Source organism: Syngnathus floridae, chromosome 3 (assembly GCF_059516105.1).
Source record: "Syngnathus floridae isolate MCC-2025c chromosome 3, RoL_Sflo_1.0, whole genome shotgun sequence".
NCBI lineage: Eukaryota > Metazoa > Chordata > Actinopteri > Syngnathiformes > Syngnathidae > Syngnathus > Syngnathus floridae.
This window is the reverse complement of record NC_142415.1, coordinates 2,440,203-2,467,473: the sequence shown is the minus strand read 5'-3', so window position 1 is coordinate 2,467,473 and position 27,271 is coordinate 2,440,203. Positions and strand designations below refer to the sequence as shown.

Here is a 27,271-nt window from a genome sequence, read left to right as displayed (position 1 = left end):
ATGCGGTGCGCCCTATGTGTGGATTAAATACAAAATAGACCCCCCAATTGAGTCTGCGCCTTTTAACCCAAAGCGCCTTATGGTGCGGAAAATACGGTAATCAAAATATGAGTGTTTCTTGAATTTGCGTGTATGTGTGTGTTTGTTTTATTTGTGTGACTTACTTTCAATTTTCTTAATCCTCACTTCCCAAGGAATGAACACAACCACAATGTTGTAAAGGACTCGAGAAATTTTCTTCAGCATCTACAGAATAAAAAAAAGAGTTCAGGGATGAGAATCTTCCGCGGATCCGCGGATTTCCGTGTTTTTTTCCGTCGGGAGTATCATTTGCGTGAATCGTGTAGATCCGTTGAGAAAATTGTTTTTATATACCTGCCTGACGGAACATATTCGTAAATTAGATGTCCCGGGGAAGGTTTTGTGCATTCTTTGTCAAGATGTGATAAGCTATGGAGGTTGCGGCGCTTCGAACATTAAGGAGCACATCAAAACAAAAAAACACAAAGGTACATTTTTACTTTTACAAGCATGTGGGTAACATGATGTTACATGTAAGCTAATGTCAGGCTATTGTCATGATATCGTTAAAGAATAAATCTTCAATGACAGACAGACAGACAGACAGACAGACAGACAGACAGACAGACAGACAGACAGACAGACAGATAGATAGATAGATAGATAGATAGATAGATAGATAGATAGATAGATAGATAGATAGATAGATAGATAGATAGATAGATAGATAGATAGATAGATAGATAGATAGATAGATCATCATAATAAATCATTTTGAGTTGATATTACTCAGCCAATAGATATGAAGAAGAAATACCATTTATATCGTCGTACATGGTGTTTTCAATAATGGTCATGGTGATCTTCAATTTTATTCCTTATAGAAAAATTAACCAGTTATCATCGGCCACGCAGACTGCAGCTACATCCAGCTGTTCTCAACCACAGCAGATGCAGGCAATGTTCAGAGGTCATCCAACATGTCCAGTGAAGGAGCCAGAAGTCAAACCGCTGATATCAATAAGTGATAGAGTGGCAAATTCACAGGTATGAATTTGTGTTAGCGAAATCAATATGATATGATATTTAAAAATGAAGATGAACAAGTTTTATGAGAATGTATTTTAATCTTTGTTTTACTTAATGTAGCAAACTGGCATGGATTGAAAATGGTAAAGTTGATCAATGTATATACTGGTAGGTGCTTAGAACTAGTGGTATCTTGGTGTGTAGATATATTTATTATTCATTTAGTAGTTTATAATATGTCTTCTTTTAAATTGTTATAGAAGGGAATTTGATCAAAGTGGTGATGGTGTTTTACATTATACATTACATTATCAGATTAGCTGCCTTTTCTTAATTATTCGAGAAGCCTTTTCTAATAATTATGGTGTATGTTTATTTTAATGAAATGTAATGCTTCTTATATTTATTTAAAGGCAATGGTTCTTGGTGTAGTTGCACAAAATAATCTCCCTCTGTCCATGGCACCTTTAATGAATGATCTTGCCAAGGAACTTGCCCGTGACAAGAAGGCATTAGACAATTTGACAACTGTGTCCTATCGTATGAAGAACGGTCTTGCAAAAACACTGCATAACAAAACACTTGAGAACATCCGGAACTGCCATTTTTCTCTCAACACTGATGAGAGCACCAGCAACAACAACAAGAGGATGCTTGTTATTCTGGTGAATTATTTCTCAACATTGGATTGAAAGGTGGTGCTAGAGCAGTAATGGGCAAACTACGGCCCGCGGGCCACATCCGGCCCACGGGACCGTTTAATCCGGCCCGCCAACCCTGAATAAATTGTATTATTAAGCATTTCTGTTGGTCATTTTGCCTGCAATGACTGCGTTACCCTGTAGATGGAGAACCGCTCGCCTGCGCATTTCCTACCGGAAGCCGTGTCAGAATGCTCGGTGGACACTCACAAGTGCGTGTACGTACTCAGTAGTACGGACACGGCGCACTCGCGCTCTATTTGTATCAGTGCCGAATTTAGAGCGTGGGCTGTGATGACAGCATTCTTGTAATTCGCGCGCTAAGCTTTCAGATACAGTTTTAAGCTAAAGCCACCAACAAACCTTCCCCTGGAATCCATCCATTAAAATGAGTCGCCCAAGGAAAAGCAAGGTGGACACTGAGTGCCGAGTGTTTAAAAAAGAGTGTACAATTTGGCTCGACGTATGCGACGTCAACATCAAACCGTCACAAATCTAGGTAAACGGACCAACACCTCGGATATCTCCTAAGAATTGCCACAACAAATTTTACTCCAGACTATGACGCACTAGCAAAAAAAGGGAGTCCAACAACACTGTTCCCACTGAAAATGAAGGGGTAGCTCTCAGGTTTGTTAGAAAAAAAAGCATTTTGAATATGATTTGTACAAATAGCAGGGATTGAAACTAGCGACCATTCTCATTTTCAAACAATGCAGGATGCTCAAGGATATTGACGCACCACCTGTTTGCGACTAATCTTAACCTGTAAAGTTCTTAAGGCTTACTTTAAGGAAGTGTTTCCCGTTTCCTCACCTCTGTTACCAGGTGTTTGTGAGTTAAAACTCTGCTCTGATTTTCCGATACCCCTCACCGTGTTGCCATTTTTATTACTTTATTTGGATGTATGCTTTCACCGATTCTTCAAGATGATATATTTGGTCGGAATGTTTACCGTTTGAAGTGATCTCATAAGATAAACATCTTTCCTTAATCTGACTTGCAGGCACTGAAGTGACCGAGACTGTTCGTGTCGTAGTTTATGAGAATCACTGATAGCAGTTTTTTGGTGAATTTTCTTTTTTTTAATGCTGTTAATAAATGCATTTGTTTTCCAAAAACTTTTTTTAAATATCCATGCTTTACTACCTACTAAAGGCCAAAACCTTTTATGCAATGACCTTTACAGGTCGTTTATATTACTTTACACAAACACTACATCCATCTGCTCCTGGTTCGGCCCTCCGGTCCAAATTTAGAACCCAGTTCGGCCCGCAAGTCAAAAAGTTTGCCCACCCCTGTGCTAGAGCATTTGGCTTCATTGGAGGTGATAACCGTTGATGCAGAGTCTCTGCATAAGGAACTTGTCAACCTTTTTGAAAAATTTGAAATACCACGGGCTAATCTGGTTTCCGTTCTGATGGACTCGTGCGCAGTCATGCACTGATCAAAGAGTGGACTGGAGACCCGGATCCGCAGTAATCAAGCACCCCATCTTCTGGATGTATATAGATGGCGACATTTGTCATCATGTACACAATGCATGTAAACAGTTTTGTTCAGTATTTGAACACTGGGCAGAAGGCCTGTTTACTGATCTCTACAATGACTCAAAGTGGTCTCCAGATCATAGAGAACATGTCAGAGAGCTTCTACATATCAAATACACAGTGCCAGAACGCTTCGTGGATCACCGCTGGGTTTCTGCATATGATTTGTCTGTCGGCACTTTGAGGATCTGGGACGCTTTGCAGGTGTTTTATTATGCCTTTGTGTCTTCTGACCTGAGGCATGTGTATAATGCTGGAGATTTATAGAAGAATGAATGTCAGTATCAGTAGCAGACAGAGAATTAAAGAAATCACAGAATCCCTGTCAAGGAAGAAGCTGAAGGATGGTGGCAAAGCCAGGAAAGCCCGCATCGTTGACAAAGTCCTCTTCAAGGCCAAACGAAGTCGTCTCACGATTCAGTTTTATCAGTCTGCTCTGCCAATCTTGAAAAGATATGTATGTCTTTTCCAGAGCACAGAACCACTAATCCATATCGTCCATGACAAGCTTGAAGAGTTATGCCGTGATTTTTTGGCATGCTACGTCAAGCCTGAAAGGATTCCAGCATCCTCCCGTGAGCTGAAACCCATGGATTTAGAAGATGCAGAGATTTTCTTACGAGAGAAGGACATCTTCACAGGCACAGCTGTTCAAGCCATCATTAAAGACAGCAGAAAGGATGGCTCCACAGTTCTGCACTTTATGAGGAAAGCCACCAGGGCATTCCAGGTATGCGGGAAGTACCTGCAAAAGAAGATGCCATTGAATAACAAGCTTCTAAGATCCATTTCGTGCATTGATCCTGCAGCTAGAGGGCATGCTGTGACATCCCGAGGCCTGAAGCAGCTCCAGGAAATGGTTGCAGTTTTGAATGAGGAAGAAAAGGAGAGGTTTTCTTTACAAGTTCAACAGACGCAGTCAGATATCAACCTTCCTTTGTACAACAGTAAAGAGATGAAGGTGGATGAATGGTGGGCTAAGGTTGCTGTTTTTGACAAGTATGCTGCTGTCTGGAAATTGGTGTTCTTTGTTTTGAGTATCTTTCATGGACCGCAGGTTGAATCATCTTTTAATACTATGGATGACATCATGGACATTAGATCATGTTGTATAAATATAGAGACTTAAAGTGCCATTCAAACAGTAAAGTACCATTTGAAAACTAGGGATTCATCTGCTGTCACTTATTTCAAGAGAAAGGACATCAAGCATGATGTTGTGGACAAGAAACTGTGTTAATTTGCGACAATGTGCCAGTGAGTACAAAAAATACCTCAAAAGAAAGAGAAAAGCCAAAAAAGAAAAGATGAAAAAACTACAGCTCAAGAACAAGAGTCAACTACAAAGCAAGGAAGAGGCAAAGCGCTGTGCTGCAAGGTCAGAAAGGAAAGCACTCAAAAAGCACCATTCAAGACTTGCATCTAAATCTGCCACAGTTAAGAATTTCACATCAAGGAGAACGCATGGTTTGCCTACAAACACGACCACGCAGGACAAATCCACCAAAGGACAATCTACATCAGTGCCCTCGATCTCAACAACTGCAAATCCTCATACAGGAACATACCAGTCCATCTCTGAAGCAGCAAATACATCAGGCCCAGTGCATCAACCAGCACTAACTGTCTCCAGGCCATCTGACACCCAGTCCTCCACTACTAGAGCACCACAACCCAGCACTTCAACTCCACAAGAAGACACTAATGTTCCCAATTCACAGCGTAAGCGTAAAGCCAGACTGAATGTGCTGGAAATGTTGATGAAGAAAAGAAAGAAAAATAACTGAACATTATGACTGCACAGTAGCATGTACAGGACTGTCTCAGAAAATTAGAATATTGTGATAAAGTTCTTTATTTTCTGTAATGCAATTTAAAAAAATGTCATACATTCTGGATTCATTACAAATCAACTGAAATATTGCAAGCCTATTATTATTTTAATATTGCTGATTATGGTTTACAGCTTAAGAAAACTCAAATATCTTATCTCAAAATGTTAAAATATTTCCTCAGACCAAGTAAAAAAAAATATTTATAACAGCAAAACAAAATCAAACATTTGAAAATGTCCATTGATGCACTCAGTACTTGGTTGGTAATCCTTTTGCACGGGTAACTGCATCAATGCGGCGTGGCATAGAGGCAATCAGCCTGTGGCATTGCTGCGGTGTTATGGATGCCCAGGATGCTTCAATAGCGGCCTTTAGCTCATTTGCATTGTTGGGTCTGGTGTCTTTCAGCTTCTTCTTCACAATACCCCACAAATTCTCTATGGGGTTCAGGTCAAGGGAATTGGCAGGCCAATCGAGGACAGTAATGCCATGGTCAGTACACCAGTCAGTTTTGGCACCTGCCAGATCATGCTGGAAAATGAAATCATCATCTCCATAGAGCTTTTCAGCAGACGGAAGCATGTAGTGCTCTAAAATCTGAATTTACTCTGGACTTGAGGAAACACAGTGGACCAACACCAGCGGCTGACATGGCTCCCCAAACCATCGCTGACTGTGGGAACTTCACACTGGATTTCAAGCAACTTGGATTTTCCTCCTCTCCAGCCTTTTTTTCAGACTCTGGCGCCTTGACTTCCAAATGAAATACAAAACTTGCTTTCGTCTGAAAAGAGGACTTTGGACCACTCTGCAACTGTCTAGTGCTTCTTTTCCATAGCCCAAGTCAGACGCTTCTTCTGTTGTCTTGAGTTTAGAAGTGGCTTGACCATGGGAATACGGCTATTGTAGCCCATTTCCCAGACATGTCTGTGAACAGTGGCTTTTGATACCTGGACTCTAGCTTCAGTCCACTGTCTTTGAAGCTCCCCCAAAAAAGCCTTTGATGGCGCCGCTCAAGTGGCAGCCTGTTAAAGCAGCTCTGTCCTTTCTTCCCTTCTTTTGGTTTTTGGATTGTGTTATAGTGAGTTTTTTGTTGTTTTTCACTTTTTGACATTATTGAATTAGGCTAGTGCGCGGCTATGGATGTTCACGTTGTAACATTCATAGTTTGTTCACTACTGATTTTGGAACTTTTTGGTGCGGCGTCGGGTGAGCTATCCATACTCGGCTCCATTGTCTACACCTGCGATCAGCTGTTAGCCTGGCAGTACACACCCCTTCCCTGCGGGTTGCGGCCGGAGATCCCCAAGGAGATATGGCCGCGGAGAAGAGGATGCCGAGCCGGAGTAAAGTGCAGGCAGCGGAATAAGCCGTGCTTGCCGTTGGTCATCATGGGAAACGTGAGATCTCTTCAAAGCAAAATGGAAGAGGTAACGGCGCTAGGGTGTGCTTCACGGAGACATGGCTGAATGATCTCTCGCCCGACTCACAGCTCTCCCTGGACGGTTTTCAAGTGGTGCGGGCTGACAGGAGTGCTACGGAGAGCGGTAAGAGGAGAGGTGGGGGACTCGCTGTGTTTGTGAACGATAGATGGTGCCATCCCAGACACGTCAGCGTTAAAGAGCGACTCTGCTCCAGTGACTTGGAGCTGTTGGTGGTTAGCATGCGACCGCACTACCTCCCGAGGGACTTTTCACATGTTATTGCTATAACTGTGTACATCCCTTCCTCGGCTGTTGCTGCTACCACTACGAACCGGATCCACGCTATCGTTTCTAGGCTTCAAACCCAGCACCCCCAATCTCTCCTCCTCATCTCCAGGGACTTCAATCATGCTTCCCTGGCCTCTTCTCTCCCCACCTTTACGCAATATGTTGACTGCCCCACCAAAAACGATAGAACTTTGGACCTGTTGTATGCTAATGTCAAGAATGCATACACCTCTTCCCCCCTCCCCCCACTTGGTCGCTCGGATCACAACCTTGTCCATCTGGTCGCAGACTACACCCCGGTGGTCAAACGGCGTCCACCTGAGAGGAGGTCTGTGATGTTGTGGTCTGAGAAATCCACTGCCAGGCTCAGAGACTGCTTTGAGAGTAAAGACTGGGAAAATCTCTGTGGCCCCCATGGAAGTGACATTGACAGCGTGACCCACTGCGTTACGGACTACATACATTTCTGTGTGGAGACCACCGTGCCCTCCAAGTTGGTCCGGTGTTTTCCCAATAACAAACCCTGGGTGTCGTCCGAGATAAAGGCTCTGCTTGATGGGAAGAAGAGAGCCTTTGGTTCGGGGGATGTGGTGGAGCTGCGTAGAATCCAGAAGGAACTCCGGCTGAAGATCAGGCCGGGGAAGGAGCACTATGGGAGGAGCATGGAGAAGCAAATGGGACTTAACGCCAGAAACGTCTGGAGGGGTCTGCAGTCTATCTCGGGCCATGGTAAAGGGGTTGATCGGAAACCAGCTGATGGGGACAAGGACTGGGCAGACGAACTCATTCTGTTCTTCAACAGATTTGGTTCCGCCTCCCCCCCGCCCCTTCACCTCGCTCCGCACCTCATTCTGCCACCTTCATCACTCCAGTCCCCCCCGCCCCCCGCCAGCTCACCAACCCCCTCTCAATCCCCTGGAGTCACTCTTCTGTCTCCACTCCATCACCCCGGTCTTCCGACATTCCCCTCTCCTTTGCATATCTTCAGGTGAGGAGTCACCTCAGAAAGATAAAGGTAGGGAAGGCCCCGGGCCCAGACAGCATCTGGCCGAGACTGCTCAGGGACTGTGCAGACCAGCTGAGTGGCGTGGTCATGTACCTGTTCAACCTGAGCATGAGCCTGAAAAAGGTCCCAGGACTGTGGAAGACCTCCTGCGTGGTCCCCGTACCGAAGGTGTCGCGCCCCAAGGAGCCTAACCATTTCAGGCCTATTGCCTTGACTTCCCACCTGATGAAGACTATGGAGAGGATCATCCTGGGTCACCTGCGTTCACTAGTGGGAGCCCAGCTGGACCCGCTGCAGTTTGCTTACCGGCCTGGTGTTGGGGTGGACGATGCAGTGATTTACCGTATTTGCCGGTGTATTAGTCGACCTTTTTCGATCCAAAATCGACCAAAAAAAATCGACCTCGACTTTTACACCGAGCCATAAAATTTAACTTCGTATTCATCGCTTCAAATGTGATGGTAACCAAGGCCGTTTCTCATGCATCTCATTGTGCGTGGATGTGCGTCCGTCAGGCTCATCAAACAGCGAGAAACTAAATCATTATAAAGCGTTCGTCACATTAACACGTATCCTCAGCAACAATTTCAAATATTCTCACCTCAATAACGGACATCGAAAGCCAGGCAGCGACGATGACTGCTAGGGGGAAGTGCTGGGTATTGAGCGAATGTGCGAGTCATTGCGCGTCAAGCAACGACAATAACTACCGGTACGTAAACATTCAATCGCCATGTCTAAATGAATGTCGTTGGCACTTAGAAAATATTCGCCAAACTTGGCCAGACTTCCAGGGGAAGAGGCCGAATTTTCACTTGTTCTGGCCGACCGGAGGAACCAGCCGTGGCGGACACTTTACGGCGGTTAAGTCGTTGGCACTTAGAAAATATTCGCCAAACTTGGCCGGACTTCCAGGGGAAGAGGCCAAATTTTCACTTGTGGTGGCCGACACGGGGAACCAGCCGAGGCGGACACTTTACGGCGGTTGAGTCGTTCGCACTTTGAAAATATTTGCCAAACTTGGCCACACTTCCAGGGGAAGAGGCCGAATTTTCACTTGTGGTGGCCGACACGGGGAACCAGCCGAGGCGGACACTTTACGGCGGTTGAGTCGTTGGCACTTAGAAAGTATTCGCCAAACTTGGCCGGACTTCCAGGGGAAGAGGCCGAATTTTCACTTGTGGTGGCCGACACGGGGAACCAGCTGAGGCGGACACTTTACGGCGGTTGAGTCGTTCGCACTTTGAAAATATTTGCCAAACTTGGCCAGACTTCCAGGGGAAGAGGCCGAATTTTCACTTGTGGTGGCCGACATGGGGAACCAGCCGAGGCGGACACTTTACGGCGGTTGAGTCGTTGGCACTTAGAAAATATTCGCCAAACTTGGCCGGACTTCCAGGGGAAGAGGCCGAATTTTTACTTGTTCTGGCCGACATGGGGAACCAGCCGAGGCGGACTCTTTATGGCGCAAGAGCCGTTGGCACTTAGAAAACATCGCCAAACGCTCTCGATGGGACAGAAGACGACCTTATCTGGGAAGAGGAGGAGGAAACTGAGGATAGAGAAGACCAAGAAGATGCCCTTTATGACGACAAACTAAACGAAAACGAATGGAACGAGCTTTTCGGAAATAGCGACGATGAAGACGAATTTTGAACTGTATGTACCGGCAATCACTTTATAATTATAATTTGTTGTTTCTTAACTAAAAATAAACCAGTTTCTAAGAGTGTTCATTGTTGTTAGTCTCTCTCGGCGCGTAATATCACAGGGTCATGAAGTAAATGTGGTTGTAGATATATGTTGCAAAAAATGAACAGTTTTTGTCAAAAGGAAAAACTCCAGAATTGATTGTGCCATTTTGATGTATTATATTCACCTTGATAGCCCACCAAGCAGGAATATTTTTTTAACAAAACTGTTGAAATGGAGTGATGAAATTAATGGTTTTAGGTTTGCCATACTGCCAAAATCCAGGAGTTTCCAGGGAGCTTTGCCACCTGGGCTCCCTCCGGGACGTTGCCCCTGGCCCCCTGTGGCCCCCAATGGGGGGCTGTGGGTCCTGTGGCCCCCAATAGGGGCCTGTGACCCCTGGCCCCCTGCAGCCCCCAATGGGGGCCTGTGGCCCCTGGCCCACTGCGGCCCCCATGGGGGGGGGGGGGGGGGAGACTCCGGGGTACTAGTAGACCCCGGCTACTTTTCCGTGTTTTTTTTCATTTTTTTCATTTTTTTCATTTCATTTTGTTGGAGACATCAACCACTTCTTTGTAGCTTTTAGCGAGCCGATGGCCTCGTGGACCGCAACCACACGTAATCAAAGTCAAAGTCAAAGTCAAAGTCAGCTTTATTGTCAATTTCTCCACATGCCAAAGACACACAAAGAAACCAAAATTTCGTTCCCCCCTATCCCACGGTGACAAGACATGGCTCACAACAGACAAACAAGTAAACAAGTATAACAAAAGCGTGCTGAATAAATGATGAATAAATAACACAACAAATAAATAATTAAATAAGAGGAGCAAAAAAAAAAGGAGCAAGCAGACATTCCCGAAAATAGCGCAACAGTGCCGCACGCTACGCAGAAGGGGGTAGCGAGTTCAGGGCCCTAACAGCCTGGAGAATGAAGCTGTTGGCGAGTCTGGTGGTGCGGGAGCGCAGGCTCCTGTACCTCTTCCCAGAGGGCAGAAGGTCAAACAAAGAGTGAGCCGGGTGACTCACATCTCTGGCAATCGAGGTTGCCTTGCGGGCGAGATGGGAGGTGTAAATGTCCTTCAGGGAGGGGAGCGAAGCACCAATAATCTTACCAGCCGTATTCACTATGCGCTGCAGCGCCTTCAAGTTCTGTTCAGTGCAGTTACCACCCCAGACAGCGATGCAACTGGTGAGGACGCTCTCAATGGTGCCACAGTAGAATGTAGACAGGACTGCCTGAGGAGCACATGCACGCCTGAGCTTCCGCAGGAAGTACAGGCGGCGCTGAGCTTTCTTTGCCAGTGACGAGGTGTTTGCGGACCAGGAGAGGTCCTCACTGATGTGCACCCCCAGGAACTTGGTGCAGATCACCCTCTCCACCACAGCACCGTCGATGATCAGCGGCAGGTGTGTCGTGTGACCCTTCCGGAAGTCAACAACGATTTCCTTGGTCTTATTGACGTTCAGCAGGAGGTTGTTGTCCCTGCACCACGTGGTCAGAAGGTCAACTTCCGACCTGTACCGAGTCTCGTCGCCCTTCGTGATGAGACCCACCAGAGTCGTGTCGTCAGCAAACTTCACTATGCGGTTGTCGCTGTAGGTCGCAGTGCAGTCATGCGTCAGCAGGGTGAAGAGCAATGGACTGAGCACGCAGCCCTGGGGGGGGCCCTGTGCTCAGCGTGATGCTGGCGGAGATTTTGTCGCCAACACGCACCACCTGAGGCCTCTGACAGAGGAAGTCCAGTAGCCAGTTGCAGAGGGAGGTACTGAGGCCCAGCTCGTCGAGTTTGCAGTCGCGGCGGCACAATGGTGTTGAAGGCAGAGCTGAAGTCCACAAACAGCAACCTCACATATGAGTCCTTTCTCTCCAGGTGGGTGAGGGCCGAGTGGAGGGCAGAGCAGATGGCATCCTCAGAGGCCCGCTTGGCACGGTACGCAAACTGGAAAGGGTCAATGGTGGGGGGGAGAACGGACTTGATTCCGTTTGAATCATTCGAGATACCAAAGAAAATGGTTGGAACTGAGAAAAATAAGTCTGGAAAATGTATGAACACATAATGAAACATTTTGAAAAAAAAGAAAAACAATTTGCGAATATGTGATGGGTGGATGATGTGGGTGATGAATTGTGAATATGCTTGAGCTGACTGCAGTTTTAAGTAAAATCACCAATCACCACATCACACCTTGCAATGGCGGTATTATGCAAGTAAATATGGTCCAGCGTGTAGCTCATTATTTTGTTACCTCATATCTGCAGAGGAGCGAGTCGGGAGAATGGAGAAAGGCAGTATTTTGGGAAAATAAGGAGAGGCTTTTCGATCTGTTCTCATGGAGATGATGCTAAAGATGGCGTCACATCATTGCCGTATGTAATGAATGACCCTCCATTTAATGCTTTATGTTTTAATTGGGGTTGAATTTAAGTCAAATATAAAGTCAATACCTTTACCCAAAAAAACTTTAACTTTACAGATTAACAGAGTCAATTTCCCTCCATAGCAGTCTGTCACCCTGGATGTGCGGATTGCATATTGACGTCGAAGACTGATCTATGTTACATAATTGTTCAGGTTGCATAAAATCTGACGTAGCGGATCTGGGACCACATATGAAAACGACTCTTGTTGGATTTGGGATATAATCGTATTTCGTACTAAAAATCATACTATTCAGATTGTCAGACAAAACGAAATCAGACACATCACGGACAGGCACAGATGGGCAAAAAATCAGATGTGGGTTACACTTGCCTGCAATGTGAATTTCGATTAAATTGAGCTAACAACGGGTCTTCAGTTGACCAATACTACATCATGAGCAGGCAGAATATTTTTTTTAACAGATTTAGAATCATATGTAGAACAAACAGAGAATCCTCTACGGGCTGTTTTGGCCATCAATGGCTCACATTGACCTACGCAAAATATGTACTTGGAAATCCAATTAAGTTCCCCAGTTAGCACGATCAACTGGTGCTCAGTGTATACGTCCACGTCAACTGGGTCATGTTCGAGGTAGATGGTTCAGCAAACTTGAGTCTAATCGTGAGCTCAAGGTTGACATACCTTGGGATGGAAAACCTTGAACGGTTCCAGAACAACTGATATGAATTACCCTATTTTCCGGACTATAAGTCGCAGTTTTTTTCATAGTTTGTGACATAAGTCACTCCTGAGTATAAATCACATCCCCGTCCAGAAGAGCAAATAATTCAATAATTCCAAGCAGTAATAAGACCAAGGCCAGAATCTGCTGCCTGCGCCAATAGATTTCATTTAGATATTCAAAAAAAATAGATTTTTATGTTTTGCTGACTGACTTATGTGTGAAATTATGAACACATCATATCATTTCACGTTAGCGTTGAGGTAGCGTGATTATTTTGAAGGCCGTTTTCAGGCGATACCACTTCCTGTTTTACGTTCGTGTACATATGTCTTACAGTGGAACAGGAGTCATTGACGATGTAAGTGGGTCTCCTAACAAGAGAAATGAACGATCACGTGTCTAACCTTTAGGACAATGTAGTATTGCTCTAAAGGTTTGTTTAAATTCCTTTAGAGGTCCGTTTTCGCGTGTTAGCACGGTCGCGAATTAGCATCTTACCGCTAACTTGTTAGCCTGCCCAATACTTCTTGTTAACATGTTACATGCACACACATAATACCGTATTTATTGTAATTATCGCCCATATTCTAATAATCGCCCAGTGTGTGTTAGCAATGACATAAATAAAAAACATTGATACCGCTAATTATCGCCCATAATGCTAAAAATTCCCCCCAAAACTTACGTTTTCCTCCGCGACCGCACGCCGACGTCATTGCGCAAGTTTAAATATGACTGATTTGACAGCACGTCGAATGTCCCTTTTAAATAGTTTTTCTCCATAAACTATGATACAATTACACTCGTCACTCCGCTACAATATTCTCACACAATTACATTATCAGGGCGTGCGCTCGAACAAGATGATTGCGATAACATTACGTGTGCAACATGTGATGTGCGACGGTATCGTGTCGCATCGACGGAGCGTCAATTGACACACCCCGCTGTTAGAGGTAGATCAAAACAGCCGCTGTTCTAGTGTTAAGAACACCAGTGAAATGCAGGTATAGGGGGCTCTGGAGAGAGATAGTACCTTTGATGGCTGACTGCTGATTCCCTTGGGATTGTCAGGCTCACTGGTTCTCCTCCATCTCCTAATCTCTCACACGTGGCTCCAAGCGCCATATGCCCGGTCACTCGCTTCAGCAAGCGTGCCAAACCGTGTGAGGGGGTGATGTTAACACAACATCACTGGGCGAACCCCCCTAGTGGGGGCGAACGGCCAAGGCGGAAGAGGATCCAGGAGGAATCCAACGGCTATGTGTTCGGGACCAGGGCAAGCCTCTGAGTGGGAGGACATCGGCTGTGGTCTGGCGTGGAGAGGGATGGGCTCCGCCACGCGACAATGCCCAAGACACCGCAAGAGAGAACAACAGTTACAAAAAATTCCATACCGGCTCGGTCGTCGCCCGGGTTAAAAAGGACCGCCTCTTCCGTCGAGGGCTGTCAGGGCGGGAGTGGAAAATATGCTACTGATGGATCAAATAAGAGCATCCGTGCCAGGAACAACATCGTCATTGGCACATGGAATGTGCGGACCCTCAGGGGTATTGGGAAGTTGGAACAATTGGACCATGAAATGAAACGATACAGATGGAACATCTTAGATCTATGCGAAGTGCGCTACAAGAATTTTGGAGAAAGAACCACACCAGAGAATCATAAACTCTATTTTAGTGGCAGAGAAGACCGCCATGAACATGGAGTAGGGTTCCTTGTTAACAAAGAGATCACAGGGGCAGTAGTTGCATGCCGACCCATCAACAGCCGGATCATAACCATACGATTGAAATCACTGCCTTTCAACCTCACCATAATACAAGCGTATGCACCAACAACAGACCACCCAGATGAAGAAGTCGAAGACTTTTACCATCAACTACAAAAAGTAATTGACGAAACACACAAAAAAAGACATATTAGTCGTGCAGGGTGACTGGAATGGAAAGATAGGAAAGGATGCCTTCAACGACTGGAAAAATACATGTGGACCCTACTGTAATGACATCTCAAATGACAGAGGGCTGCGGCTTCTTGAATTTGCCAGCTTGAATGAACTTAAAATCATGAACACTCTGGGGCCACACAAGAAATCAAGAAGAATGACCTGGCTCAGCCCAGGAGGACTCTACCAAAGCCAAATTGACTATATCATGATCCAACAACGCTTCAAATCTGGTGTGAACATCGCAAGGACAAGAACATTCCCAGGAGCAGATATTGGAAGTGACCACAGCCTCGTAATGATGACCTTTTCCCTATGTCTGAAAAAGATCCAGAAAGCTGGGGGCACGAGACTAAAATTCAACCTAGAAAAGCTGAAAGATCCTACCATTTTGGAATCCTTCAAGGCCAACATCGGAGGAAACTTTGCACCACTACTCGCATTGAATGAAGATGTAGATGTAGAATCTTTAACACACTCCTTTACCTCAGCCATCACTGGAACAGCTAGTGACATTATCGGAAAACACTGCCCGAAGAAGAAACCATGGATAACTAACGAAATATTGGAGCTATGTGATAAACGCAGAGAGCTGAGATGGAAAAAGAACACAACAGAGGGCCTGACACAATACAGAAAGACCAACCTACGAGTTAAAAAAGAAACAAACCAAGCTAGAGTAGCGTGAATTGGAGACCAGTGCAAAGATATTGAAGACAGCCTACTCAAAAACAACAGTAAAAAGGCCTTCCAGACAATCAAAGACCTCACCTCCACAAAGCAATCAAGGACCACAATAATACAAGACTCCAAAGGGAATTGCTTAACCGAAGAAGCACAAGTGAGAAAGAGATGGACAGAATACTGCTCCGAACTATACACACATAAAATAAAAGGCAACCCAAAAGTCCTTACTGCCCCTGCAGCAACAAACAATCACAAGGACCCTATACTGCGAGAAGAAATAGTTACAGCAGTACAGTCACTAAAACCAGGAAAATCACCAGGCGTGGATAACATCACAGCGGAACTGATCAAGGCGGGGGGTGACCCGATCATAGATGCACTTTCTGCAACAAAATCTGGACAACAGGCGAGTGGCCAACATCATGGACACAATCACTTATTATCACCCTTCTCAAAAAAGGCAACGTCCAGCTCTGCCAAAACTACCGCACTATCAGCCTCATCAGTACCAGTAAGGTAATACTAAAAGTTATATTAAGAAGACTAATGCCCCAAGCCGAAAAGATAATAGCAGAAGAACAGGCTGGATTCAGACCAGGTCGCAGCACCACAGAACAAATATTCAATCTTCGGATACTGTGCGAAAAGTACCAGCAACACCAACAGGATCTTTACCACGTATTCATCGACTTTAAGAAGGCATTCGACCGCGTGTGGCATGAAGCGCTTTGGGCAACCATGAAACTCTATAACATCAATGAGAATATAATTGCAGTCATTGAGAACTTATACAAGACAGCCACAGGCGCGGTATACCTACAAAACAACACAGGAGAGTGGTTTAGGACAACAATAGGAGTGCGTCAAGGTTACTTGCTATCCCCCATGCTCTTCAACATCTTCCTTGAAAGAATAATGACAGAGTTCCTTGAACAACATGAAGGCTCAGTGAGCATTGGAGGCAGAAAGATCACCAATCTCCGCTTTGCAGATGATATTGATGGTCTTGCCGGCGACGAACAAGAACTAGTCGACCTGATCCACCGATTAGAAGAGACAGCCACAGACTATGGCATGGAGATAAGTGCAGAAAAAACAAAACTAATGACCAACAACCCCAACGGATTCACCGGAGACATCAAGATCAACAACCAGACCCTAGAGGTAGTCAACAACTTTAAATACCTAGGTGCTGTGGTCTCAGATGAAGGATCTAAACCCGAAATACTTGCCAGGATTGCCCAAACAACAAATGCAATGACCAAGCTGAAGACCATCTGGAACAACAAAAATATCTCTACCAGCTCGAAGATCAGACTAATGCGCTCCCTAGTAATCTCAATCTTTCTATATGCTTGTGAATCCTGGACCCTAACAGCAGACACTGAAAAGCGAATCAAGGCACTGGAAATGCGATGCTACAGAAGACTCTTTGGAATATCTTACAAAGACCACATCACAAACGAAGAGGTAAAATCATGTGTAAAGAGTGCAATCGGACCATACGTCGACCTACTAACGACAGTCAAAAGGCGGAAACTGGAATGGTACGGCCATGTCACAAGATCAACAGGACTTGCCAAGGCGATCCTGCAAGGCACAGTGAACGGAGGCAGAAAGAGAGGAAGACAGAAAAAGAGATGGGAGGACAACATAAAGGATTGGACAGGCCTAAAAACATACGAGCTATTGAGAACAGCGGAGAACAGAGAGGAATGGAGAAAACTGACTGTCAAATCCTCAGCGGTGCCCCAACGGACAAAGGTCTAAGGGATTGGAAGTGGAAGTGGAAGTGGAAATGCAGGTATTGCAAACTACATGACGAAAATATACATATCACCCATTTCAGTGCCCCTTGGTGATCGGACAAAAAGTGTTCTCTATTAATCACCCACACCCCCTGTTGGACATACCCCTTCTCTAATTATAGCCCTGGGCGATAATTAAAATAAATACGGTATTTATATTTTCAATATTTATACAAAATTTTCTGTATGTTATTTATACTATTAATGTATTATTTACATGTTTGAAACAATTATTTAATGTTCTAATAAAATATGCACATAAATGGTTTCATATACATTTATTAACACACAAAAAATGTACAGATTTCAACAAAAAAAAACAAAAAAATGTATAGATGAGAGGGTGACCGTACTTCGCGGATTTCAGTTATCGTGGGTGGTTTTTGGAACCAATTATCTTCGATAAACGAGGGATTGCTGTATATCTTGCAATTTTTTTTTCATTCTTCTCAGGTAACGTGCTTTCTCTGCAATGTCCATGTTGGTCTTTGTCAGATGTTTATTTATGTAGACATCTGTGCCTTTGAGCATCTTACCATCTTTAAGGAGTGCAATTTTGTGCTTCCTGTTGACAAATCTCAGAATGACCGCTGGCTTGTCACTTCTGTGTCTTCTGGGTAGCGGATGACAGGCTCAACCTGGTTGGAGTCCATAGTAATTCCTTTTGTTTGCAGAAATGCAGCCACTTGTTGCTTGGCTGAGCTTGCCTATAGCTCACAGCCGTCGCTGCTTGCCGTCACCACCCTTGAATAAGATAGTGGTTTAATTGATATTCCAGTGATGACAATGTCATCTATTCTAGTATTTTGCTGAAGGTCTGCGATCCGACTTTCAAGGTGGGCAAGCCGCTTGTCCTTCTCTGCATTGAGCATACAGAGCGTCTTTACCTCTTCCTCCAGTGCCAAGATCTTTTTCTGCTGCATCCTCACAGCAGAAACTTCTTCTGAAAGAAAGTCAGGTGACTTTTTTATGTCCTCGACATCCTCCGTGGACATGGTCAGGTTTTTTTTCGGCCCCATATTGCTTTGGACCCAGCAATTATTGACAGCTCAATCTGCTGTTGCCCGGTAGATCAGCTGTTAGCTGGCAGCTAACCCTGTCAGCCATAGACGTCTATTAGACGTCTGGTCTTGTATAGACCTAATTTAGACGTCTAAAATTGGTTTCCGTATAGACCTAAAATAGATGTCTAATATATAAACATTAAATATGATCACATTTCGAAATTTTAAAGTCTGAACCAGCTGTAAGTTGTATAGATAATGTACAGTTGTTTGGATGTGTGTTTAACAAGCATATTGATCGTACATGTGAATTGGTTATTTCTGTAACCTGATATAGACCTCTATTTTAGGTTATTTTATAGACGTCTAAATTACGTCTATGTATTTAAAAACCTAAAATAGACATCTAAATTAGTTTATTTTAGGTTATTTTATAGACGTCTAAATTACGTCTATATATAGACCTAAAATAGACGTCTAAATTGGGTTATTTTAGGTTATTTTATAGACGTCTAAATTACGTCTCTAAATAGACCTAAAATAGACGTCTATACTAGGTCTATCTGTAGACCTAATTTAGACGTCTATATTAGGTCTACACATAAACCTAATTTAGACATCTATTTTAGGTCTATACAGTCAAACCTCGGCTTTCGAACATCCCGGTTCTCGAACAAATCGGAATTCTAATTTTTTCACTTCGGTTGTCGAGCAAAATTCGGAGGTCGAACCTTGCGAAATAAGCCGGGAGGACCCGAGAAAACCCGACCGCGCGGCCCAGATGCCGACTGACTTGTTATTGTATTTTCGTTACTTTGAGGATTGTATTAACCCCTAATTATGCCTCCAAAGAAAGCAACTGGGAGCAGTAAAGCCATCCTAAAACACAAAGACGCTCTTAAAGCAATGCGACAGTGAGCGCCTGGCGCGCTGCGGTTGCACGATCGGACCAAATTACGCTCCCTGCGCACTGAGGTCCACTAAAGTTTTGGAAAGTACAGCAGGACTTTAAAAATATTTTCTAAATTTCAGCGACGGCTCTGTCACAATAATGCGACTAGCGCGGTGCAGTTGTGAGGTCGGCGGAGCACTACGGTTGCGCGTTTGGCGGTGCGCTGCAGTTGCGCGATCAGACAAAAATGCGCAAATGAAAAAATGCTTAAAAAAGGCGTCTTTTAGTCTTGGAACGGATTACATTTTTTTCCATTATTTGTAATAGGGAAAATAGATTCCGAATTCGAAAGATTCACTTTTCGAACCGCCTTCTGGAACGGATTGTGGTCGAAAACCGAGGTTTGACTGTATTTTACAATTATTATTGCTGTTGTTTATGTCAAATCTAGACATCTGTGTCAAAACAACAGTGGAGCATTATTCAAGGCCTAATCCAACTGCATCAGTTGAAAATTGTGATTTGAAGGTCACATCAGATGAAATGCTGAATTTTCACTCAACCAGACACCAAATTGCATATTAATTATTCATTGTCACACTGCTCTCTTAAAGACAATTTATTCTAATGGAGCCTGAGCAGCTTTAACACTGTAATTAAATAGCGCTATCACAACAGGACATAAATTTACTCTGACTGCATTGCCCAACATAGCTTTCCATAGCCTGAGTTTATCTTGGTGAAACAGAAACAGAAAATTTCTAAAACACATGGGAAGGGAATCTTGTCTGTTTGTTGTTTTTTTCCAATCATCATGGCTGTGATAATCAGATATTTTAGCACAAGAGAAAATTATCGAAAAAGAGCGGATCTCAGCAAATATTCTGATGTTGTGCTAGACATATATTTACTTAAACTACTCTTCCCAGACACATTTTGATTAAACTCACGGTGAATGATGACAACGGTCGGAATGAAATATAAATGTGACATAAATAGTGTACAATTTAATCAGTGTCAAGTGTATGTTCAGGATCAGGCCCTTATTTGATTAAAGCAATACCTAGGGCCTGTAATATGGAAAAACATATACATTAACACTATTATTGAAATTCAAATATTAGAAAGAAAGAAAGAAAGAAATCGAGGTACAAAACAATACATGAAACAAACATGAAAACCAAGGACCCAAACCTTTTCTTTTCATTATTTTTTCTGTTTTGCCTTCTTTTTCCAAAACAATGAAATACTCCTGAATTGGGAATTTGGAGCATGTCCTTCGGGACTTGAAACTTACAGCAAGGATAGTTCATAATTCAACTATCATGCTGAGAACCAAGCTTAAGTTTTAAAAATTATCGATCCATTTTCTGAACCGCTACTCTTCACAAGTATTGCAGGCATGCTAGAGTCTATCCCAGCTGACTTCAGGTAGTAGGCGGGGACAAACTGAACTGGTTGCCAGCCAATTGCAGGGCACAATAGACGAACAACCATCCGCTGTTACACTCACTCCAATGGGCAATTTGGAGTGGAGAGAGGGAAGAGCACATGCAAACTCCACATAAGAGGGCAAAACCCAAAACCTCTGCACTGTGAGGCAGCGTGCTAACCAGTCAACCACCATTCCACCTCTTTTAATAACTATTTGATGTAATTTTCTTTTTTTTTAGGCATTAAGACCGTACACTTGCATGACCTGCGTGAAAGTGGCTCCCCCACCACACGCAAAATTTAAAGCTTACGTACGTATCACGTTTATAAATTCTTCCATTTTAAGTTTTACTCATTTAGTTGTAGCTTATATAAAGTGGAACAATGATGCTTTTGTCTGAATTCCTCGTTTGGATAACATCACAGGTCCCTCTTTTATACTTGTTCTGAGGTGCGGCTCAGCCCAAGCCGTTTTGGTGCGGTCTCTTTAAATGTAAATGAGTACTTCACATCCCACTCCCTCCAGGACACAAGTTAAGTTAAAGTTAAAGTCCCAATGATCATCATCACACACACATCTGGGTGTGGTGAAATTTGTCCTCTGCATTTAACCCATCCCCATGTGATTTTGATCCATCCCCTGGGGGAGAGGGGAGCAGTGAGCAGCAGCGGTGCCGCGCTCGGGAATCATTTGGTGATCTAACCCCCCAATTCCAACCCTTAATGCTGAGTGCCAAGCAGGGAGGCAATGGGTCCCATTTTTATAGTCTTTGGTATGACCCGGCCGGGGTTTGAACCCACAACCTTCCAGTCTCAGGGCGGACACTCTACTACTAGGCCACTGAGCTGGTGATATGCACCCTTTCCGGTCAGACATATAACTAGTTTTTTAGCTGAGGTAGCGTTTACTTACGCAGCAAACTTTTTGATTGATTAAGAGATGTCAACGGCAGATGACTTGTCCATACATAGATCACATGTAACAAAATAAATCTCCTCACAATATTTATCAACACGTCTTGTAAACAAGCACTGCAGTCAAGTTAACCAGTAAGCTAATTCTAGCATTAGCGAGAAGCTAACGATTGCATTCAACAGATTCTGTTGCCCAAGAATAATACAGCACCTTCGATGCAATTCTTCTGATAAAACTACTCAAAATACAACCACATAAAGTGAAAACAGAGCGCACAGCTCTATAATCGGCAGAAAGCTATGAAAACTACTGCATCATAGTCACGCAATAATATTGAAATGAAATGCAGTTTAATATTTTTGTTTCATCTCAAGCTTACCACTTTACTGTGTCCGTCGTTTCCATAGATTGAAGGAAATGAACCATCAACGAAACAAAGTCTTTCAGTCAATCCTTCTCGATACTGACCAAACAATTCTGAGACACTCGCCCTCGAACAAGCAGGACTTTGCCCACAGATGTGGGAACACTGCTTGAAAAATGAAATTTGGCCAGGCACTTCCTTGAGGTTCTGAGGTTGGAGGACGATGCAATGAATTGATGCATCCAACAATTGAACATTTTGATCTCTCTATTTCAGCATCCTTGAGTTGTTTGGACTGCAAAAGTCTCACCGAGTTATAAACTAGGTGGATTCGTTTTAAACATGGCGAAATAAATATGTTCTTGGTTGCAGTATAATATATAGTATTAAAATGGTTAAAAAAAAATCGCAGAACCTACTTCTGTTTCCGGTTTTCCGCTTATCCGCCATGTTTATTATTCAGATTTTTGTTTGGCAACACCCATTACCTTGTTTGGTTTGTTCCCCCTCAACGGATGTAATGTAATAGATAAAAAAATGTCATAGAAAACAAAGAAATCTGAACAGAGTAAAAAATAGCCCCCCAAAATGATCATAACAGTATCTCTGTAGCACCTGGAGGGTTATATTACACTTTTCTACACTCTTGGATACTCCAGATACACAAGAGAATGATTTTAAAAGGGAAAAAAGTCGATCTTCCATGATACGTGTCCTTTAGGGCAATGGTCTGTTTCGTTTGTGCTACGTTTGTGCTAATTTTTGCTGCAGCACAAACACGGCACAAACGAAACAGACTATTTTCCTTAAATTTTGCGTGGAGTGGGGGGCCAGCTTCACACTATACGCCTCATACACGCGCGCGCAGAAAACAATAACTATTTTATATCGCATAATTGAACTGCTCATTGCTTCAGCCTTCTTCCATAATCCTGCCACTTTGGCCTTCAAACAAAGATCTAGTCTTCGTGCTGGATCCTTCACTCTAGGTTTAAAATCTCACCACATCACTGACAGCTCTCATCACAATCACAAACGACCTTGCCATTTCTGCTGACTCAGGATATAGGACATAATTATCTACCATCCATCCTCGTCTTCAGCTCTTTTCTGGGCCACTTCAATACCTTTTTCCAAACGGAAACAGTTTGTCCACAATTTTAGCTTCAGGTCCACTTTTGTGGCAGTTAATCAAGGCATATAACAAATTAACATGATCTTTTGTCCCGTTTCTAGTTTTCTTCCTATTTTTTTTTCCAAGTTTGATCTGAACAGGGATCGTGCCTGTGACCACATGATTTCATTTTTAGAATGCTTGGTGCAGCACATATTCGGCAAGTTAATTTTGACCACAAATGCACAGCTCTTCATTACAGAAATAAAAAAAGACATGGTTTTGATAGAAGTCATACTAGTTTGTATACATACATCAGCTCCTGCTGTCTGATAGCCCCTGGTCCTTGTTAGGCGTCCCTCATACTTCAGAACTATCTCTCTGGCATGCCTGGAATACAAAATAATGGACATTGATCCTTTGAAAATACAACTGTTACATCTAAGAATAATGCGAGAATGCCTATACAAAATATACAGGGGGTCCTCGGTTTACGACGACCTCAAGTTACGTTTAGTGTTTACGACATACAGTCAAACCTCGGTTTTCGAACGTCCTGGTTCTCGAACAAATCGGAATTCGAATGAAAAATTCGAGAGTTTTTTACTTCAGTTGTCGCTCAAAAATTCGCAGGTCAAACCTCGCGAGATGAGCCGAGAGGACCCGAGAAAACCCGACCACGCGGCCCGGATGCCGAGTGACTCCATTCGTTGTTATTGTATTTTCGTTACTTTGAGGTTTGTAATCATGCCTCCAAAGAAAGTAAGTGGGAGCAGTAAAGCCATCCTAAAACACAAAGACGCTCTTAAAGCAATGCGACAGTGAGCACCTGGCGCGCTGCGGTCGCGCGATTGGACCAAATTAAGCTCCCTGTGCACTGAAGTCAACTTAAATTTTGGAAAGTACATCAGGATTTTAAAAATATTTTCTAAATTTCAGTGACGGCTCTGTCACAATAATGCGACCAGCGCAGTGCAGTTGCGCGGTTGGTGGCGCGCTACGGTTGCGCGTTCGACGGTGCGCTGCAGTTGCGCAATCGGACAAAAATGCGCAAATGAAAAAATGCTTAAAAAAGGCGTTTTTTTTTTTTAGTCTTGGAACGGATTTAGATTTTTTCCATTATTTTAATGGGAAAAATAGATTCGGAATTCGAACGATTCACTTCTCGAACCGCCTTCTGGAACGGATTGTGGTCGAAAACCGAGGTTTGACTGTACGTCTCATATATAATTTTTTTCGTATTTCATCTCATAAAGCCTGTTAGAGATTTGCTCACTCCAACTTATTTTGCAAGAACCACACGGGAGACAAGTCCTTTTAGACACCTGCAGGTGGAGAGTCCATTCGTCGCTGTGCGTGCAGCGATGTTCGAATGGAGGTCTGAACTCTCCTTCCTGCAAGAGGATATTTATTAAGAGAAACAGAGTGGGGGTATGAGTGGGCTGAATAGAAAGCCCTTGTCCTCTAGTCTAAACATCTCAGGGGATGTTTTACGACCTTGTGATAAGGAGGAAAGGTAAGGTATTTATTACCTGTTGCATTCCAACATAATCCTATGATAATGTCCCCTCCGGACGCCGTTATAGAGCTCTGTACACTAAAACCAGCAGACACAGAGACAGCTTCTTCCCCCAGGCTGTCGCTCTGATGAACTCACACCACTCTTAGAGTCTCAGAGTCATTACTGTGCAATAACATCCTGCTTTCCACACCTTTTTTGTTTACACTGTTTGTACTATGTGTCCTCTCTGCATCCATTGCAGCCTGGTCATCCTAGAAGAGGGACCCTCCCATCTGTGGACTTTTCTCAAGGTTTCTCATTTCCCATAGCTGGAGTTTTGAGTTTTCCCTTGCCCTCTTGGGAGTTTAAGATCTGGGGATGCTTGAGAATATCTTTCGTTCTTCACATGTGCTGAGTGTTGTTGTTAGTCACCTAAATGTTGAACAGAGGCTGTGATTTACCGAAGTCAAATTCCTTGTTTGGCACGCTCAAACATGGCGAATAAAAAACTCTTGAATCTTGAATCTTGAATCTTGAATAAAGATAACCTGAAAAACCCTAACAAAGCTTGTTAGATAAATTGTATATATATGTTATCATGCGTTCACTAATGAGTACTTATTAATAAAGTTATTGCACAGAATGCTTGCTGTTTCGCCTTGCAGACATCACCCAGTCCACAACAAGTCAAACGATGCTGTCTGGAGCTTCCTGACCTTCTACACCTCTGGGAATCCAAGAAAGTTGTTGATGTCTGCACATGTCATTTTGTCTTTGCACTCTTTTCACATGACTACTTTGTTTCACATAGCATTTTGTCCTTGCACACTTTTCGTTTCTCATGGGATCCTGTCTGCGACTTCTAGTTTCACATAGAATCTCGTTTCTTCTCTCATGAGACAAAGCCCACGCTTTCCCCCCCACCTATCAGGGGCTAGTCTCACATTGTAGGTAGGGCATTCCTGAATAAAAAGAGAGGAGTGTAAAACAGACCTTTAGTGTAATCGGATTGATGTAAGTCTGGATGCACTCCTCGTGAGAAAAGACTCAACATTCTGCCTCACTGGTTTTGTCTGCTGATCCTTTTGCTGATTCTAAACCTGACAAAGCCTTTTTCCAACCTAAGTGTTTTTGCGTCGTTTGAGGCGTTTTGAGATTCCTAACACGCACAGAAACTAGTTGGTGCGCATGGTGGAAGAATACACTGCGAGAGAGGCTGTGGATCGAGGAAGATGGCGTTACCAACTCACATAGTATACGTACACCGTTTTGGACTGTTGCGTCATCTCTCTTGCTCGCGTATGTTATCATCAACCACAGGAATAAAGGTAAGGAATTGTTTTCTCTTTTTTTATTACTGCACTGTTTCATTTTATTACTTTACCGACGTACACCGAAATTCCGTTTACAGATCAACGTCGTAGACCGAGGACCCCCTATTTTGTCAGAATTCCTGTAATTGCGGTTTTATGTATTTGTTCCCTCACTTATTCTTTGGTTTATCCGTCAAGTCATGTTTTATTTGTTTGTTTGTTTATCCAAAACTTGTTACAATAATAAAGTTCCCCTTGTAGGATTATTAAAAAAGCCATATCACGCTGAATCAAATTTTTAAAGCTTATAGCACTGCCAAAGTGGTGTTTTCCTCCGTTCACTCATCTTGGATCATTCCTGCATATCCCTGCTTTCTAAACAGCTGTCCCCCCCCGCTCCAAGAAAACAACCGGGTCCTCTCATTGTGACGTTGCAAAATGAGGACTCACCCCCTGCAGAAAAAACATATGCCAATTTTCTCAGAGCAGCTGTCCCTGCAACTAGAGTTGACGTGAGGTTGTTCTAATTTTGGTGCATCAAATAAATTATACAATCATTCCAGGTACCCTCTGCACTGTACTCAAGTAATTATCAATGCTGTTTTACTGTTTTCTCGGGTCTACCGACAGATGTGTGTGATTACAGCACAGATAGGGTCTCATGAACCAGTGGGGTATTGCAGAAAGCAGTTTATATGAAAATTCTGAGTAAGTTAACCCTGAAATGAGGGAAACTCTGTGTTATCTGTTCCAGAAAGAGAGGTAACTTAAACTCTGTGTCAGTTACTGAGCGGACAGTACAGAGGAATCACACTCCTCAGCCTCCCCTTCCAATCAAGATTCGGGATGTTGCCGTGCATTTCTCGTCCAGTGCTCATTAGTGTTCATCCAGCAACCATTTTTATATTCCACCGACTATCCCAAGATTGCCTACCTCATAGGCTGTCTCTGGGGCCACAGCAAAAGGGGACAGTCAATTACCTGCTTGCTTTATTGTTTTATCTATCAGACTGGACAATCGTTTGACAGAATGGGAGAGAGAGTGAGCAGGAAAGCATGAGTTGTCCCCAGAACCACTACCCCTAGGCTCTCCAAAGTTGCGAGGTCGGAGACCACGGGGTAATCAGCACGCCCTCTCCAGATGAGAGCCACTGAGGTTAAAGAAGAACCCATGCAACTCGGCGGCAATCAGCTCACGGCAGCTGAGCAGCATAGACGGAGACTTGAGAGGCTTTGTCTCGTGTGCAGTCTTTGGTGGGAGGTCGAAAAGATGGTTGAGGAAAGTCTAGGTTCCAGACAGCACTCCAGAGGGGAAGCCATTTGTTCCGGATGTGCTACGTCCGGCAGTCAGCTCACGGCAGCAGAGACGCGAGAGGCGTTGTCTCGTGGGCAGTCTTCAGTGGGAGGTCGAAAAGATGTTGGAGGAAGGACTAGGTTCCAGACAGCACTCCAGAGGATAAGCTGTTTGTTCCGGATGTGCTACGTTCGTGTTGAAGTGGGTACATACCTCCAAAGTGGCCTGTCACCCGGGAGTTCGTCGGACACTGTTTTTGGTTGCCCAGACATTCTTGTGGCTAGTAATGCGCAAGGACATTGAGGAGTTCATTACAAGCCTGACCAGTTTGTGCCA

At 43.8% G+C, this 27,271-nt stretch overlaps 1 protein-coding gene across 1 annotated transcript in view; it reads right to left on the bottom strand.

Annotated features, from left to right (window-relative positions):
- Positions 1-27,271, bottom strand: part of tmc3 (transmembrane channel like 3) — a 112,279-nt gene that overhangs the window by 72,669 nt on the left and 12,339 nt on the right. Inside the window, exons 3-4 of the mRNA XM_088371486.1 lie at positions 23,142-23,217; positions 165-246 (exon numbers count right to left, since the gene is read on the bottom strand). Of these exons, the coding sequence (XP_088227612.1) occupies positions 165-246; positions 23,142-23,217 (158 nt within the window). The remainder of the gene's footprint in view (positions 1-164; positions 247-23,141; positions 23,218-27,271) is intronic.